Genomic DNA, 16,996 nt, shown 5'->3' with positions numbered 1-16,996 from the left:
TTCTGTGCTCTGGTATTCTCACTTGGATGTTATGTCAGGTCATCTCACACAGCTGGGACTTCCTTCCTCCTCAGAGCACCCTGTAAGGCAGCACTGCCTCATCCTGGCGGGGAAAGTCCTTTTTTCCTCTCAGTTTTCCCTAAATTTTTGCTGTTTCAAGTTCCCTGAATATGAGGGGTTAGGCAAGATCTCCATAGTTTGGGCCTGGCCCTCCAGTGTTGCAAAAATAATCTCAAACTGCAGCAGGAGAGGTTTAAGTTAGACATTTGGAAGAGTTTATGTTAGACATTCTGAAGAATCATAAAAAGGGTTATTAGATACTGCCCAGGGAGGTTGGTAGAGCCACCATCCCTGGAGGTGTTTAAGGAAAGACTGGTCATTTGGTGCCGTGGTCTAGTTGGTAGGATGGTGTTGGGTCGTAGGTTGTACCCGATGATCTAAGGGGTCTTTCTCAACATAATCGATTCGGTGATTCTGTAAGGAAAGACCTCGACAGCGTAAAGCACCAGGAAAATTTTTAGAAAGGCGACTTTATCCCGCCGCGGCCCTGGGTAGGGCTGCCGAGGCGGGCAGGGCGGAGCGCGGCGCGGCTCACCGAGGGGCGCTCGGGCTGAGGGCGGCGGCCGCGCGCCCCCTCAGGCTGCCCGCGCGGCGCGTGTCTCCAGGCGGGGCGCGGTGCGAGAGCCAATCGGAAGGCGCCGCCGGCAACCGGGTGGGCGGGGCCGAGGCTTCCCGAGCCAATCAGACGATGGGGAGAGGCGCGGGGCGGATCCCGGAGAGGGGCCGGGGCGGGGCCCGGGGCGGGGCCTAGGTAAACACGGCGGCGGGGGGCGCGCGCCGTGCGGCCATGGCGGCGTCTCCTGCGGAGGTGCTCGGGCTGCCGGGCGAGGAGGTGAGCGAGGCCCCGGGCCGCCCCCCGCGCCCCCCGCTGCCCTCTCCGCGGAGCTGGGCGGCGGCTTCTCCGCGGGACTGAACCCCCTGCGGGGCGGGTATTCCCTGCGGACCTGCCGCGGCGTGGCGGGGGAGCGGGGTGAGGTGATGAAGGGGGTTCCGGCGGGATCGGCGCCCCGCTGCCGGCTGCCCTGAGCCCCGGCCCGCCGTAAGGTGGCGGCTGCCGCGCCGTCTAGCACCGGCATTCCTGGCTTCTCCCATTGGAGGCTGTGGAGCCTCCTCTATGGACGGAGGGATCCGCGTGCCCTCGCAACTTCCTCGTGACGGAGTGAAGCGGGATTTCTTCTCCCCCCGCTCCCTTCCCGGTACCGGAGAATCGCGCCTTTGTTCCGGGCTTTGTCACAGCGGTGTGACAGAGCCGTGCGTGCATTAGAGCGGTGCCTGAGCCATGGGGCTCATCCCAGCATTGCCATCAGCGGGAGTGTGCAAACCTGTCTGCGTGTCGGTGTTTTTTGCAATAAACGCGTGGGTGACTGAAAGTGACTCGTGCAGTGGCCTCTGTCCTCAGGTCGTAGTTCCTGAGCACGTGGATCTTTGGAAGGTGGCTGGGGCTGTACCTGTACCGGGTGTAAGTGGCAGACAGGTGGGGGTGGCTGTTGCATTGTAACCGAGGCTTGTGCGTGGGCCGGATTATTATGGAATGGTTCACTTTATCAAGGAGAGTCAGGGGTTTTTTTTGAATTGCAGATGCAGGAAGACTAAAAGCAGTACCTCTGAAAGCTGTTTGGTGACCTGTGTGAAATGTCAGTAGTGTTGTCTTTGAGCCAACAGGATATTTTACCAAGATTGTCTTTGATCAGCTCCTTTTTGTGTTCAGGCAGTGATGAGCTCTGTGTCAATGTGTACTTGTTGCATCCATAATAGGAATTCGGTTTGTTAAAGTTCTAAAATACTTTTCCTTTTCTTGTTAGCATAGCTCTCTTTCTCAAGTTGTGCTTTATTTCTGGAGAAGTAACTTAAAAAGCTCTTGAATGACTTTTTTTCTTTATATTTGAATTACCTAGGATTTCTAATACCAAATTAGCGCTCCATACTGCAAGGGTTGCATAACACTTCCTATTGCAAGATCCTGTTTTTGTTTGCTAGTAACTTTCTGAGGCTATATAGCTCTACCAAAAGATTCCATGCCTTAGGCTCTCTACTTCTACATTGTTAAGCTCTGTTCAGTTTAGCTGCTTTGTAGCTTTCATTGCTATGGTGAAAATTTTTTGAAATCTGCTTAAAATTTAACAATTCTGATCTTCCATCAATCTTTTTGAGAATAAATGTGTTCCTTTGGAACTGGGGGAAGGGAGGAAAAAGCATGTACAAAATCCATTAGATCTAACTTTTTCTGTAATTCAAAAGCTTAGCCAAACTTTTTCAAGTGACATATGTGAAAAGTGCAGTTTGTTTATGCTCAGAAACTTTAATACTCAGTGAGTACATACTGATTTGTGTGAAAAGTACTTGCTCAGTTGTCTCCATAGTTTTTGTGTGAGATTCTGCATGCGCAAATAACAAAACAAATGATCTTAGGGTTACAAGAAAACTACTCTGCTAACTGCTCTTGCCGAGGATACAAGAATGGAAAATTCTTTTGTCCTCACAGAGTTTAAGACTGTGTATACAGAAGCACAAGAAAAACACAGCCAGAAACCCAAGTCATATTGAAAGTATCATCAAGGACTTTTCTGTTGTCCCCCCACGTTGTTTTGCAGTCTTGTCATAGTTGTCTGCACGCTGCTGCTTTCCCAGGGCTGCTCTGGGGCCTGTTCTGCAAGATGGATTTGCTTTGCGTGTAAATCAGAATTGTCTGAGAAAAGAAAGCAATGTTATCTGCAAAACCTATGCAGTTTTTGGATATGATCCTATGGTAAATATAATAATTATAAATAAATTGTCATTCAGGAAGGCAAGTGAGGAGAAGTTGGTGTGATTGTTGAGGGAGTTGAATGCAGTATTAGTGTGGATTCCATCAAAATCAGGTTGGGCATTTATGACAGATTTCTTTGTTAAAGGTGTATTAATCACTTGGACTCAATAAAGGATTGCTAATATGGTGTTGCTGACACAAAAAGAAGCTGGGATGAAAAAGAAGGTGTAATTGAGGTTATTGTGTATACAGTGGGTTTGTGTCAATGCTGTGTGTAGGTATCTGAGTTGAAGTGCCTGAATTTAGCAGGTGCAGTTTTCCTTAATTTCTCTGGTTCATTTTTTCCTCTGTAAAAGTCTCTTGTCACCCACAGGACTTATGGCTTAGTTGAATATTGCAATAATGAGCACTAGTAAGGTCAACGTGGAAAAAACAATAGTTCTGTATTCAGAGCAAGGTCTTAGCAGTAGAGAAGTAGATCTCAAATGGGTTGGAAATAAGAACAACATGTTGCTTTTTATCACCCTAGTAACTTTTTTTAGAGGGGAAAGGAATGCGATAAAATGTACTTCCTCCTTCCCAGCAGGTCGGGCTCCTCTGGCAGCGCTCTCTGCCGCCGGCTCCCTGGAGCCCTGAGGGAGCGTTCCGTGTTGGGGCCCGCGGCGGGCCCGTGCTGGGCCTGCCCTGCCCGCTCGGGTACACCTTCCTCTGCATGCAGGGCCGCTGACACTGCTGCTGCTGCTGGCTTTGTCACAGCAGGCTTTTGGAAGAGGGGCTTTTCGAGTTAGTGTGGGGTCATCGACAGAGAACCCACCTCAGGCTCAATCGACTCGTGTTTGTCCGATGTAGGGGATGGCTGAGAATGGGTTTGTGGTTACAGTAGCCCCTCAGAATGATATTTCACCTCATGGCAGGACATATCCTACAAAGGCAGTTGCTATGAGGGTCAAGAGTAGGATGACTCCAACGGTTCAGGTTTCTTTGAAAGTTCAAAACTTTCAAGTTGTTAAGACTTGGATTTCTGTAGGTTAATCACTTTAATCAAGCATTTTCTAATGAGGTATTCACTTCCATATACTGTATTTTTGTGACAATTGACTGTAGTACCAAATAAAGTATTTTCTAACAGTAATTGTGGAATGCTCCTTCAAAGATGGAAGGAAGAATTGTTGGTATCTTAGCCAATGCACTGTTATTTCTTTGGTTACAGGAGGAATAATTTTTTTTTAGAAATGTAATTTTTAGAGAGTTGTCCAGTATCTATTTCTGTTTTCTATTATAATACCTGCTTGCACGCTAGGGCTTTGGAATGGCATTCAATAAAACACTGATTGTATATATACATGTCTTTCATAGTTTAATGTACAGATGTCTGTATGTCAGAGTTCCTGTACTCCCAGACTGAATCAAAGACTTATTTTTTTTTAGCTCTTTTTATGTTGCCCAGATAACATTCTAAGTTAGATAGGTTTTTAGATCTTTTGTATCTATTATGTGCAGTTGCTTTCAGGGATGAAACTAGAAATGGGAACTTCTCACATGCAAAAATGCACTTCCTACTTGCATGCATTTGCCATTTCAGCTTGCTCAGTCAGTTGAGACCTGTCCTGTTTAGAACAAGCATTCTTGTTTACTGCAGCTTGCCTAAGATTTCTCATAGGCATATGGTATTTCATTCTGGAAAGCTTTAGATATATTATTATGTTCCTTTAGGATCTCCTGCTAGAGTAGGTTGTTTATGGTTATTTAGCTTGTAGTTGGTGAGCTGAATGTCCAGGATACATGGTTTGTCTTCTCAGCTTCTGCACACCTTACCCCACAACTCTTCCCATATTGCTGTCTTTTGAAGGTGATGCTGATGAGTTAAAACATTTCAGACATGACTTCAGACACTGGCATGGACTAGTCTTCTTTAGGATTGCCTCTGACCAAACCAGTAATGTTGTTTGGCTCTTTGTGCTTGAGCAGCCCAGTGCTTCCATTCCTGTTCAAAGCCTGTGGTCTCCCCAGTGCCTCTGTTCAAGGTGTGTGTAATGTCTGACTGTTCTTATACAGGCACTCAGACAGAAAATACAGACATTCGTGTCTCTGGGCTGTAGAAAGGCTCTCAGTTTTTTCTAGGCTGTAGGAACTACCATTGCAAGGCATAGCCTAGAATCCCACATATCTGGGTTAGTTGAGACTCTTGTAATAGTGAAGCTTGCTGGCCTGTAGTCTTGAGAGGTTTCCTCATTTTGTTTGGAGTTTGCTTGCATTTTTTTGAACAGCAGTGTAATTTGTGTAGATCTGGTGGTTCCCAGAAGCTATTTTATGTCCCCCTGCTTGTTTTGTGTTGTTTTTTTAAAGCATTTCCTTTACACGGAACTAATAAACACTGGTATGGATACTGGGTTGCACATAGTGAAAAAGTGTTTGGGGATTGGTTGGGGGGTTTTGGATTTTTTAAAATTCTGTTGACAAATTGGGAACTCCATTAGTGGACTTCTGTTGTCTTGAATCTCTTTAATTTGTAGTCAAATGCAGATTGTAGTTAAATACAATCTGTAGTAACAGCCAGCACTTCTTAATGGATGAGACTTGCGTATTTATGAGCACAAAATGCTCACATGGTACAATTAAATTCTTCTAGTGAATTACTAAGACTGATCTGTAACTGGCAGAGGAAGTTAATGACTTTCATTATGTTTAAAAGATCAATTAATGTAGTTTTGTAATAGGAATCTTTGTGAATCTAAAACTTTGTTTTGAAATAATTTCTTTAAAAAAAATGGTTCAGCTCTGTTGGTCACTGTAGAGGGGACAGTGTTCTCTGGGTTGTGAAGCAATGGTCAGATGGGAAAGTCTCCCTCCCATTTTCCATCTCCTGGTGAAATGAAGTGATGATGCTAAAAAGGACTTGCTATCATTTGGATGTCACCTAACATGTGTGGCTCACTTGAGAGGTCTGATTATTGCAGGAAGTTCTTTTCTCCTAAGGCTCCCCATTCTGTGGAAAATGCTTTCTTTCAAATGAAGACTATATGCAGACATGATATGAATCTTAAGAAAGCTTTAATATATAGTTCCTGATATTGGCAGAATCTTTCAAGCTGATGCTGCTGTGCTGTTTTATTGTTGTAATAAGCTTTGGTGCTCTTATCTTGGCTTCAGTGGTAGTTGATTCTTGACCTATCTAACAAGAACAAAAGAATAACAGGATGTTATTGCCAAGAGGAATTGTTTACTACCAAGAGTTCCCTGTTAGACCACTCAGTCATTTTTATATTGGCTTCCTCAAAAAAAAGCTCTCTAGTAGTCCAGCAGACACTACCATTTTATGTTTTACATTAAGTTAACCATCCTGACTTTGGCTATAGTTACCAACATGTCACCATTTCTTGATCTGTGCCTTTTTTCCCCCCCTTTCTTCCTGCTTGTATTTTTCTTCTGTCTTCCGCTCTCTCTTGGACTTCTATTACTAAGGCAGGACTCATTCTCCCAGTTGTCTTAGGTGTTATTATTTTCCTGCCATGTGAATTTGGAAAGGATGGGATGAGGATGAACAGTTTGTTAATAGCTGTCCTTTGTAATTATTGACTGCAAACCATGTAAGGCAGGCAAGACCATTCCAAGGTTGTGAACAAGTTTTGAACTCCTTATAAAGTTGAAATTTCTTTCCAAGTGCTGTTTTCATGTCCAAAATGAACAGTTCAAGAATGCCTCATCTTGATGTACATTCATTGAACATAGGTAGTTTCATAGTGACTTTTGTGGAATTAAACTGTCTTCTTCTACAAGTGCCACTTAATTAGTTTGACACTTGCTTTGCTACTCTGAGAACACATTGTACAACTACTTTAAGGCATACATAAAAAGGATTTCTGTTTTATTATCTGTTCAGAGAATCACAAGCTGGAAAGCATTGCCTTTAAACCTTTAAGTTACTGATTGTCAACATAGTGGCTCAGAAACCTTTTATTTAATCCCTTGTTTCACAGTATCTGTTAGTAAATAGAGTCATTATTAGAGATGGTGAAAATGGTGTGGTTTAGTAGTCCCAGCTATTTTGTCTAGCATCATGAACATATACTTTAGAATATACTAATATGATTAACAATAAAGTAATGATAAAACCTGGAAGTTGATAGTAAGATAACTATCTTGCTGATTCAGCTCGGAAAAGGATGTTTTGTCTCACTTAATCAGACCAAGACGTTTTGAATAGTTTAGTCTCTGTAATGTGTCTTAACCTTATTCCCCATCCCCATAGCTTTAAAATAATATATAACCCCTAAAAACAATTTAAGCCTGAATTTGCTGGGAGCAGCCTAACTCATACAGACTGTGTGCAACCACTCCTTGGCAGATTCAGTAGTTTAAACAATATTTCTTCTATTTGCTGTTTTTGCCTGATTCATGTTGGATTACTTACATTCTCAGAGGGAACAGCTTAACAGTTCAGTTTTGACATTGTATTCTTTTTTTGTTTGTTTTTTTGCCTCCAGCCTGTGGAATGGCTGGCAGTCAGAAGTTGTCAAAAGCTGAAGGTCCTTGTTCCATCTGTACAAACAATCCCTGTGCAAGGCTGTGCCCAGAGCTGCTGCCTTGAGGGCTGCTGTGTGCATGTCTGTGTTACAGAGCAGCTGGGTACAAGGGCACTAAACCTGGACAACTCCCTGTGTGTGCAAAGCAGCAGAGGATGCTCAGTTTCTTTAGCTGTACAGGCAGAATAAATTCAGATTGACCCATTCAGGTTAATGTCAGAAGCTTGGGTAGACAGTTATATCCAGGAAGAGACTCTTGAGGAGATAAATAGGGCTGAGAGAGCAGTCTCTTAGATAAACAGCAGTGCTGCTAGGCATTGCTGGTGTGTTCCTGTTTACTGGCTAGGTGCCTGTCCCCTCCTCTGCCACCAGAACCCCTTGAAGCATGGCAGTGGTGTAAAAGAGAAGCAAGGCAAGCTTGAGAGTGTCTGTAGTCATATGGAAGAGTAAAGGTACAGGCTGCAGCCTGTGTACTTTTTGGTCTACAAAAACGCTCATATTGCAGCTGCCTGTGAATCTACAGGAGTTACTGATCCAGAGTTTCTTGTATATAGCTATGAAAGAGCAAATAAGGATCTCCAGAGCAAAGGTGAATGAAGAGGATGAGATTCAATATTGCTTTTCAAACCATGAAATTTTGATTTTGAATCTGTTCCCGGTGGGTGCCAGAATCAAGTATCAGATGCTTTGTCTCCGTGCAGAGCTTGCATGGCCTAATTTTTATCTGCATGAAATGATCTTCAAAAGGTGCTGGAACTCTTTGGCTGTTCACTGCTTTGTGGGATCAGTGTGTTTGTGGCAGCTTTTCTGAGCTGTGGCAGCAGTTGCTCAGTAATTCTGCCATCAGTGAGTGAGGAGGAGAGGTTGTAGGGTCACAGTGCTGTATCCTGTAGCAGCTTTGCCTCTTCAGGATGTGTGGGGTCACAGCACAGTGGCTCCTTCCACTGTCAAGCCCTTCTGCCTGTGCTTGCCTCAAGCTGGCTGAATTTCCCCTGATGCTCATGGCACACTGGCCTGACCAGAGACTGGGGAACCTCATATGCTGTGATTGTGTATTGCCCTTGCTTGTCTGCGTGGGTTTTTTTCCTGGAGTTTTTAGTCACCATAGCTTGGGAAAGGAAGTGGACTCTTCAGTGTCACCTATCAGTTTAAAAAAGCCAAAAGGGGGTGTGGTGGCTTTTGGCAGTGAGAGTTGTTAGTTGAAAAAGTGAAAGTGAAAATGGAGATCTGTTGGGAAGGTTGTTGTGAACAATTCAGGAATTTTTTTTAACTGTTTCTGTTAATGTAGGAAGTTATTTCTACCTTTTCAGTCCTTCATGGTGGTTTGGTTGGTTGTTCTGCTCAGCTAACTAAAATGCTGTAGCTGTCCTAGTTTGGCACTGACCCCAAATAAATAATAACCTTTCTTTCAGCAAGGCGTTTTTCAATCAACCTTCAGCATGCCAACATTAGGTTTGTGGCTTCTAGTTTCCTAAGGCTATGTGCAAAGCAAATTGTCTTTTTGTAAAATAGCTTTCATATCTCTATTATGATGCAAGTAAACAAACCATGTGATTAAGCCAACTTTAAAATCTCAGGAGCGTGGATCCTATTCTGGGATCACCCCTGTGTTGACTACATTGATGCACTATTAGGGCTGACTCTGGGATGCCTTTGCCCAAAAGCATCTAATTGTCTTTGCTTTTCTCATGCTTGAATAATGGAGCAAACCTCGTGGTCTAAGCAACTGAATGCAGAGACAAGAAAACCTATTTGTCTTTTAGGGCTGTGTCCCACATCAGCCTTGGCTCTTGGTCTTATTCTGAGAAGGAAAAGGTGGGGTTGATTGCCAAACTGATTTCTGTCATTTGGGTCCCATGGGCTGTGACTGAGGACCATCCTCCTGTTGGAAGGGCGGTCAGGGTGCTCTGGTGCAGTGCAGAGGTGCTCAGGGAGAGGGGAAATGCACACATGGGACTCTGGAATCATCACAGAAACTCACTGATGTTGAATGTCACTGAGGCCAAGTAATTGGTAGAAGATAAATTGGACATTGTTTTAGAATGTAAGATGGGTGGATATGTTAGGATATTTGTTATATATAAAAATGTTAACAAATAGCTCTTCTTAATTTGATGCCAACATAGTTTTTTACTTATGTTTTCTTAAATCTGGTCAGTTCTGATATCATAAAACACATGATAATGTTATGTGCCTTAGAAGCCTGGTCGTGACTAAGAATTTTGAAAGCTTAGGCCACTTTCAAGTGGTCAGTGCTGGGAGGGGCGGTCTGTTGGTCTTCCTTTTCTGAGCTCCTAGAGTTTCTAGTAGGAGACAATGTCCTTGGAGGTGAAGGCTGAAGATAGACTTGTGACTTGGCTGGAATTGACTTGGACAATTGATTGTTTTGTCAGTGGACCTTGTAGATGTTCATCTCAGTTCCCAGGCAATCACCTGTAACTGTAGAGGGTGGGAGAAACTCACTCACTTTTTTATTATTTTATTTTTATTTAGGGGTCTGTTCTCAGTTGTACATTTTTAGCCAGTAATTCCTGCCTCAGTATTAGGATGCAGTTCTCTCCATTGGCTTTAAGAACCATTCCAGCCAGATGGGGTTGGTTAGGGAGTCTAACCCTGTGGTTATATGGGAGACACGATGGAGCATTCCTAGAGCTTGCTGGGAGTGTCCTTTAGAAAGCACTTTCAATAGTGTGTGGAATTCAGGAAGGCCCCAGGGAGAGCATCTCCTGCTTCACCCATTGCTCTTGTATCTGTTTAACTCCTTAACCTAGATTGGATCAGCTTTCCTCACAAGTGTCTCTGGCCCACCATCTCCTACAAACAGCCCTTCATCTGGAAAGCTTTTTGCTTTCCAGAGAAACAATGATCATTTGTATTCCTCCTCTGATACTGTCACAGCTGTTGGGAATTTTTTTTCCCCTCTTTAATACATATCCCTATCAGATGATAGGGATATGTATAATGTGTAATTAAAATATTTTTTTATTTCTTATAAAACTCATACCCTGCTGGCAGGTCGTATCAGTAATCCTGATATTTTAAGTGTGACCTCTCTGTGCTGTTTACTAAAAATAGATGCAAGATTTTTTTGTTACTACATTTCTTTCCAGAGTTTATTACTATTTTATTAACCTATTTTGATAAATTTTTGATAAATTTACCCTTTTTGTTCTTCCCAGGAAATAAATATTGTCAGAGTCTATTTCCCTCCCTCTGATGCATGCCAAGATACCATCAGGTGAAAACTTCTGTGGTCCATGCAGATTTATCTGAGTGTTACTGATAGAGCTGTTTCTGTCAGACAAAGTAACTGCATCCTTAGTCTGTAGTTTTCAGTGGGAATTCAAAATTCTGCCCATAATTTCTTTTAGCTTTATTAATTGAAAATAGACCTGAAAAAGAAATCTGAATGCATCTTGAATATGTTTCTTTGTTTTTAAGGAGAACACACGAATTGTCCGGGTGAAGGTCATAGCTGGAATCGGCCTGGCCAAGAAGGATATCTTAGGAGCCAGGTAAGAATATGTTGTTAATGTATTAAGGGATAGCTGCTTCTTTATTGTCCTTCTACAGCTCTTTAGCTCTCAGTAAATTCTTCTGTGCCTTGTGGAAAAAAAGAATCTGAACTCCTTCAACTGGCAACTTTATAAAACTATTAGAGCCTATATAAACATGAAGATATCTGCTTTCGTATCCAAGAGTGACTTGGACAGATCTTAAGTGTTGGCAAAACAAAGTAGAGGAATGTTTTATTCTCTGCACAACAGAATAGCTCTGCCATGGAGGATAGATCCAGGTCTGTGTTTCACTTCAGGTAGGCTACAGCTCAAATAACTACAGTTAAAATAACTAGAGTTTAATTGTGGTCAGAGTTCTCATCTGTGCTTGGAAGACTTGGAATGAGCACAGTACTAAACACTGGTGGCTATGAGACTGTTTCAGCTCAAATTATGTGCAGTGGCTTAAAATTTAGCAAAGGAATGATCAGACTTGTGAGTTGGTAATTGAAATGCTTTTAGGATCTTGTAGAGTTGGCAAGTGGCAGAATGCATTTAGTGCTAAAGCCACTTTTTCTTCTGGCCTTTGTACAAAGGGTCTAGAAAAGTTCTAGAGTACAAGTTGTGCTGTCAGCTGCCTTGGCATATGTGCAGGAATGTTGTTATTTTAGCACAAAATTGCTGTGTGTGACATCAGTTTAGCAATAGAAAAAATTCTCTTGTGAAATTTGTATTTTTCCTAAAGCTAGACAGTCTCCCTTAAATTTTTGTTCACGTGCAATTTTTATTTCGAGCGCAAATTGATCAGCTTTTCTCATCATAACTTAAATATGTGAAAACCATGTGCTCTTTTACTGTATGGCAGACAGTCTTGGTCACCTTTTGTTACTACTCTGAGCAATTGAGTACTTTGATTGTTCATGGAAAGTAGAAATTCACCTAATATGTTGGGTTTTAGTACCACAGGAAAGGAAAAGGCAGTAGGACATTTTAAGCAGAAATATTGGGACATCTTCATTAACAGAAAAATTCAGGTTAAACTCAAACTCTGTCAAAATGATAGAACATTTAGTAAAATTGTTGCATGTTCTAGGAAGTACCTCAAATTCCAGGTGTTCTAAAGTTAAGATACTTTGAGATTTTTCAGTCATGCTTTTTTTCTGATTTTTTTCTGATTTTTTTCATGCTTGCTTGTTGAAATGTGAGAAGTTTTATTCAATCTGTTATCTTGAAATAACTATGAAAGAGGACAGAGAGTCAAATTGTACTGATACACAGAATGGCATAGCTAATATGATCATTATCACTACTGGTGTTTATATTAGTTTTATCTCTGAAACTGTGCAGGAAATGATTGTAATTACAAATCTCTGTGGTATTTGTAAAGTAATTGTGACCCCTTGATTACATAACTGCTATTAATTTAAGCCTTTCAAAACCTGACTGCTGATAATGGTGACCAAAAAGGGCATAGAGCAGCATACTACTTGTTTGGTTTTTTTCCCTCCCAGTGACCCATATGTGAAAGTGACATTGTATGATCCAGTGAATGGAGCCCTTACCAGTATTCAGACAAAAACTATTAGAAAGGTTAGTCATCTTATCTGTGTGGGTGTGGTGGGGTTTGGTTGGGCTTTCTGGTATTGTGTTGAGGTTTTTTTTAAAACAGACTCCAGAGGAAAAGTTAAAGCTAGAGGAAATGTGAGAATTCATGTAATAGAGTGAATGGACGTGGGGAAAGGAATGTTCCATGGTCTGCTCAGTTTCTCTGTTTGTGGCATTATTGCGGGATTTTCTCTTTAAAAATTTTATTGCAAGGTAGAGGAAAAACTGAGGAATATAAGGTGAGTACTGATTGAAAACTACATAATTAATGGAAGTACTGGATTGTTCTGATTTTTCTGAGACCTTTAATGATATAAGAATCTTTCTTGTTTTACAACTTTTTATCTTTTTATGTTAAAAACACAAACCCACTTTGTTCTGTTTAAACATCAAATTGCACCATTCACCTGAATCATTGTTTTTCTAGAATTCATGCAGGAAAAAGTACTGCTAACTCAGTGTAACTAAAAATGAAGAACTGTATATATGAGAGGGAAAGCACCCTTCCAAATTGATGTACTTGGATAGTGGCTCGAACTTGTTATGAGATCACTCATGCATATTTTTCATTCCATTTTGATAATTGTTACATTAAACTATCTGTAGTATTTTTTAAAATAATCCCAGTTCAAAGATGAGCTGAGCTGAGTGAGTTGTGCTGTGTTTGGCCCATCTGTTCCTGGTCTGTGTAGTTGATGTTGCTTAGAGATTTGGCATTTGCTAAGAGCTTGCATGTAAGTAATGTGGGTGTTGAACTGAGAGGAAGGCAGTGATTATTACTGAAGGGACATACTCTAAATTAACTATTTTCAGTGTCTCATGCACTTTCTCTGCATCCATGGCATAGACAATAGCTCACAATACCTGCAGAAATTGTCTCCGTTCTGCACTGCATTAAACAGTACAAGATTCCTTTGATTTTTACCAGCAATATCAAGCTTAAAGGTACTTTTTTCTTAAGTGGATTGTTACATGGAATATAATGTGTAATACATCAAAAATTATATACAATTGTACAGAATTATCAGTATAACTAATGCTCTCTTCTTTTTTTCTTTTTTTTTTTTTTTTTTTTTTGTTCCTCTGCACATAGTCTTTAAACCCAAAATGGAATGAAGAACTCTTATTTAGAGTAAGTGATTTTGTTTATAGCTTGATTACATGTTGGATATATTCCACATTGGGAAAAACTACTCACTACTCTCCCCACTTCAGAACTCTTCCCTAATTCAGAAAGAACTCCACAATTAATGTTCTAAAGGGCTCACAAACTGCTTTCCTTAGAAATACTTTTGTTAACTCTGGGACAAATGTCGGATTTTTAGTCTTGGCGTTGCCTTCTTTATTCTGTGAATGTTTGAAAGCATGTGCATGGATTTAGAAACAGTTTGGGATAGTACCAGTTATGGCTTATTGGTTCTAGTAGAAATGCATTGCATAGTAGAATGGCAGCAGGGTATAAATTTGCTGCTTAATAAAGACCTTTGGTATTTCTTTCCAAAACACAGAGAGTTTGCTGAAGACAAGTGCTGGAATTCAGTACATATGTTAATTATCACTATACTTCTTTTTCATAGGTTAATCCTCAGAAACACAGACTGCTTTTTGAAGTATTTGATGAAAACCGTTTGGTAGGTCTTTTTGTGTTAATTTTGCAGTGTATTAAAGACTTGAATGAAAGCAAGTCCACCACGATTCAGTGTGGATAAAAAACCCACTCCAAACAACCTTAATTTCTATAATGAAACCTAAAACTCAAGGCAGACCTGATTATTTATCTGACATTGCCACACTCTTGAAGCTCTGAAGCAGTTACATTATTACTGTAAACTTCTAATGTGCTTTAACTCATGAAAGCATCATTCTTTCTTAGTGCTGTTCACATGACAGGATCAAATTCTTTGGTGATATTGAAAGCTCTGCATTGGATGTTTATTTTTCCTTACAAACAAAGCAGTATTGAGATGTGGTGTGAGAAGCTTCTTCAGTGTGTGAGGAGTAGCATCAAAGAAAGCATACATGGATTTTCTTTGGAAAGCTCAAGAAGTGAACAATGGATTGTGATCTTGTGTCACTCTGAATGGAAGGTCACTGGTGAGATAGAGCTAGCTTGTGCTTTTATCTCAGTGAAATCAAAATTCCTCCTCTGACCCAAGCTCTCATTTTGTGTCCAGATGTCTGATTACCTGTATTTGTTTGTGTGTTTCATTGTGAGTAAGCTTGTAGCAGTACAGTCATGACACTTGCATCTGTTTCACCGATATTCCTTGTCACTAAGATAGGTACCTTTCCCCTCTGCAGGAGTTTGGAACTAAGGGAAGGGGTTGAGTGCTCTTGCAGGCCAAACACAGTTTCATTCCAAATAAGGGATCTCTTTGTGCTTTGTGCTTTAGTAGTGTGTTGGCCATGAAAAACATTCTTTCCTAAAATGCACGTGTTCAGTAAACCATATGAAAGTGCTGCTCTTCTGAGGTTGGGAAGAGTGAAGATGTGTGTAAATATAAGTACAAACTGCCTAGAATAATGAGATTTAAGAAGGAGGAAGCTTGTTTCTTGGTTACAGGCATTACACAGTCCCCAGGCCATTTACTGTTTAACTGATTATATTACCTGTCCAAAGTATTCAAAATATGATGTCTCTTTGATTTATTTAAAAGCAGTGTTAAAGGGAATCAGAAGCACTTGTCCCTACATGGGAGGTTAAATGTGGTTTTTCAGGATGCTCAGATTTTCATCTGCACATAGTATTATGGACTGGAGCATATTCCTCAGCACGGCCAAGTACTCTGTCCATTGCATGTCTCGTTAGAGCATTGCTGCCACCACCTGGAGGCCACGAGGCATGATCAGAAAGTAGGATTCTTGATTTTTTGGGGGGAGAAGGCCAGTGTTTTCTTTGTGTTTTCCAATAGAACTCCTTCACATTCTTTCTATATCTAAATATATGAGTTGTTTGATCTGTTTGCTTATGGAGAGGAACCAGTTAAACATTTTGTTGGTATCAACTGGGAAACGGTGCTTTGTTTCCCATGCATGATTATATTTGGAGATCAAAGTGTCATGACCTCATCAGTCACTCTATCGTTCTGTAATCAAATCCCTATATTTTCATTGTTTCCATCTCATTTGGTGAATGGAACACCCCATCTCCCTGTTCCTTTTCAGCTGGCTGTCAGAAACCGTTTTTATCCCAAACGTCTTGGGTTGTTTTAAGTAAGACAAATTGTTGCCTTAGCTATGATTGTTACTTAGTGTTGACAAGCTGCCCCACTTTTCATTCATCCTCACATGTCACAAATAGGTGCCTTGCTAAGTAGCTATGATCAGAAGGTGTTTCATCTTCTGCTGTTTTAGTATTTTATTCTGTTATTTTCAGTGTTCTTTCATCTACCTATTGGATGAGTGTTTAAAGTCTAAATGTGAGCAATCTGGTAAAACTAAAATATTCTTATATTTGTGTCTACCAATGGTTGATTTCCTCTTTACAAAATTTTCTCTCAAGTGCTTTTATTCCCTTTGACTTTTAGGGATAAATGGAAGCCAGAAATACCTGCTTGTTTTTAAGAAATGCTGTGTTCTTGAATACCAGCCTCAAAACCTTTCTTCAGAGTTTAGGTTAAATTTCAGGTCTTGCTGCATTGGTTATATCACCAGTAGTCAGAGTTTTGAAATCTTGTAATAGCCGTAAAATTTTCAAAAATCACTTGTCTTGGATTTGGTAAAGGAGTGCTAAATCTAGTTTGTTCTTCTGACTTGCAAACCTGTGATAGAATAAAGGGCTTGAGTGGTTTGCAGAGTCTTTAATTAAGATTATCTTTAAAAACACACTAGAAAAATGTCAAGAACATGGAGATCACTTAGGAGATGAATCAGTGAAGTGACCACACCTCTTGCTATCTGTCTTACAGTACCTTGCCACAATATAGGTATCTTGCAAAGTGCCTAAATCTGTTATTGATACTGAAAAAATCAATGATTTTAAGCTTTGAATGGAACTATTGGTATATTTAAAAATACTAACTTTTAGTTTATATTTATGCCCACTCTAATTCAGCAACATTGAATTTAACACTTTAAAAGCCATTCGACATTGCCTGAGAAAGCTGCAGTTGGCTGGCAACACCTAATCAGGTATAGCTGAGGAAGAGAGACATGTTGAGAAATTTTGCTGGAATCTTAAGCCTTGAGTTACCAAATTATGTCAGTTTATTGTTTTTTTAGGATTTCTTTAGTAAAATGGAACAAAACATTTCAGATCATCCACTGTGGGAGATGGTAATGCTTTTACTGAAAGAAACCAGCACCTCCAATGGTTGCACTTCACATCACACCAACATGTTACAAACTGTCCACTAATATATTTGTTATTGGGGAGAGAAGAAGCCTTAAGAAATGCATTTTTTACTTTTTGCTCACATATCTTAGGGTCACTTGCTGATGTTTTTGGTTTGTGTTTGGTTTGTTTGATTTTATGGGTATTTTTTACTGTATTGCTTGAAGTACAAATGTAACTTTTTGAAACTGACCAAAAGAACCTTTGGTGGTATTTTCCTTTCCTCTTCTCT

The 16,996-nt window shown here is 40.7% G+C and overlaps 1 protein-coding gene across 1 annotated transcript in view; it reads left to right on the top strand.

Moving 5' to 3' along the window:
* The first annotated feature begins 829 nt into the window (after positions 1-829).
* NEDD4 (NEDD4 E3 ubiquitin protein ligase) overlaps positions 830-16,996 on the top strand; it is a 50,911-nt gene continuing 34,744 nt past the window's right edge. Inside the window, exons 1-5 of the mRNA XM_059482021.1 lie at positions 830-892; positions 10,771-10,844; positions 12,338-12,416; positions 13,525-13,563; positions 14,009-14,062. Coding sequence (XP_059338004.1) covers positions 848-892; positions 10,771-10,844; positions 12,338-12,416; positions 13,525-13,563; positions 14,009-14,062 — 291 coding nt within the window. The 5' untranslated portion in view covers positions 830-847. The remainder of the gene's footprint in view (positions 893-10,770; positions 10,845-12,337; positions 12,417-13,524; positions 13,564-14,008; positions 14,063-16,996) is intronic.

Source organism: Ammospiza nelsoni, chromosome 14 (assembly GCF_027579445.1).
Source record: "Ammospiza nelsoni isolate bAmmNel1 chromosome 14, bAmmNel1.pri, whole genome shotgun sequence".
NCBI lineage: Eukaryota > Metazoa > Chordata > Aves > Passeriformes > Passerellidae > Ammospiza > Ammospiza nelsoni.
The sequence above is the reverse complement of the archived record's forward strand: the minus strand, read 5'-3'. Positions and strand labels throughout refer to the sequence as shown.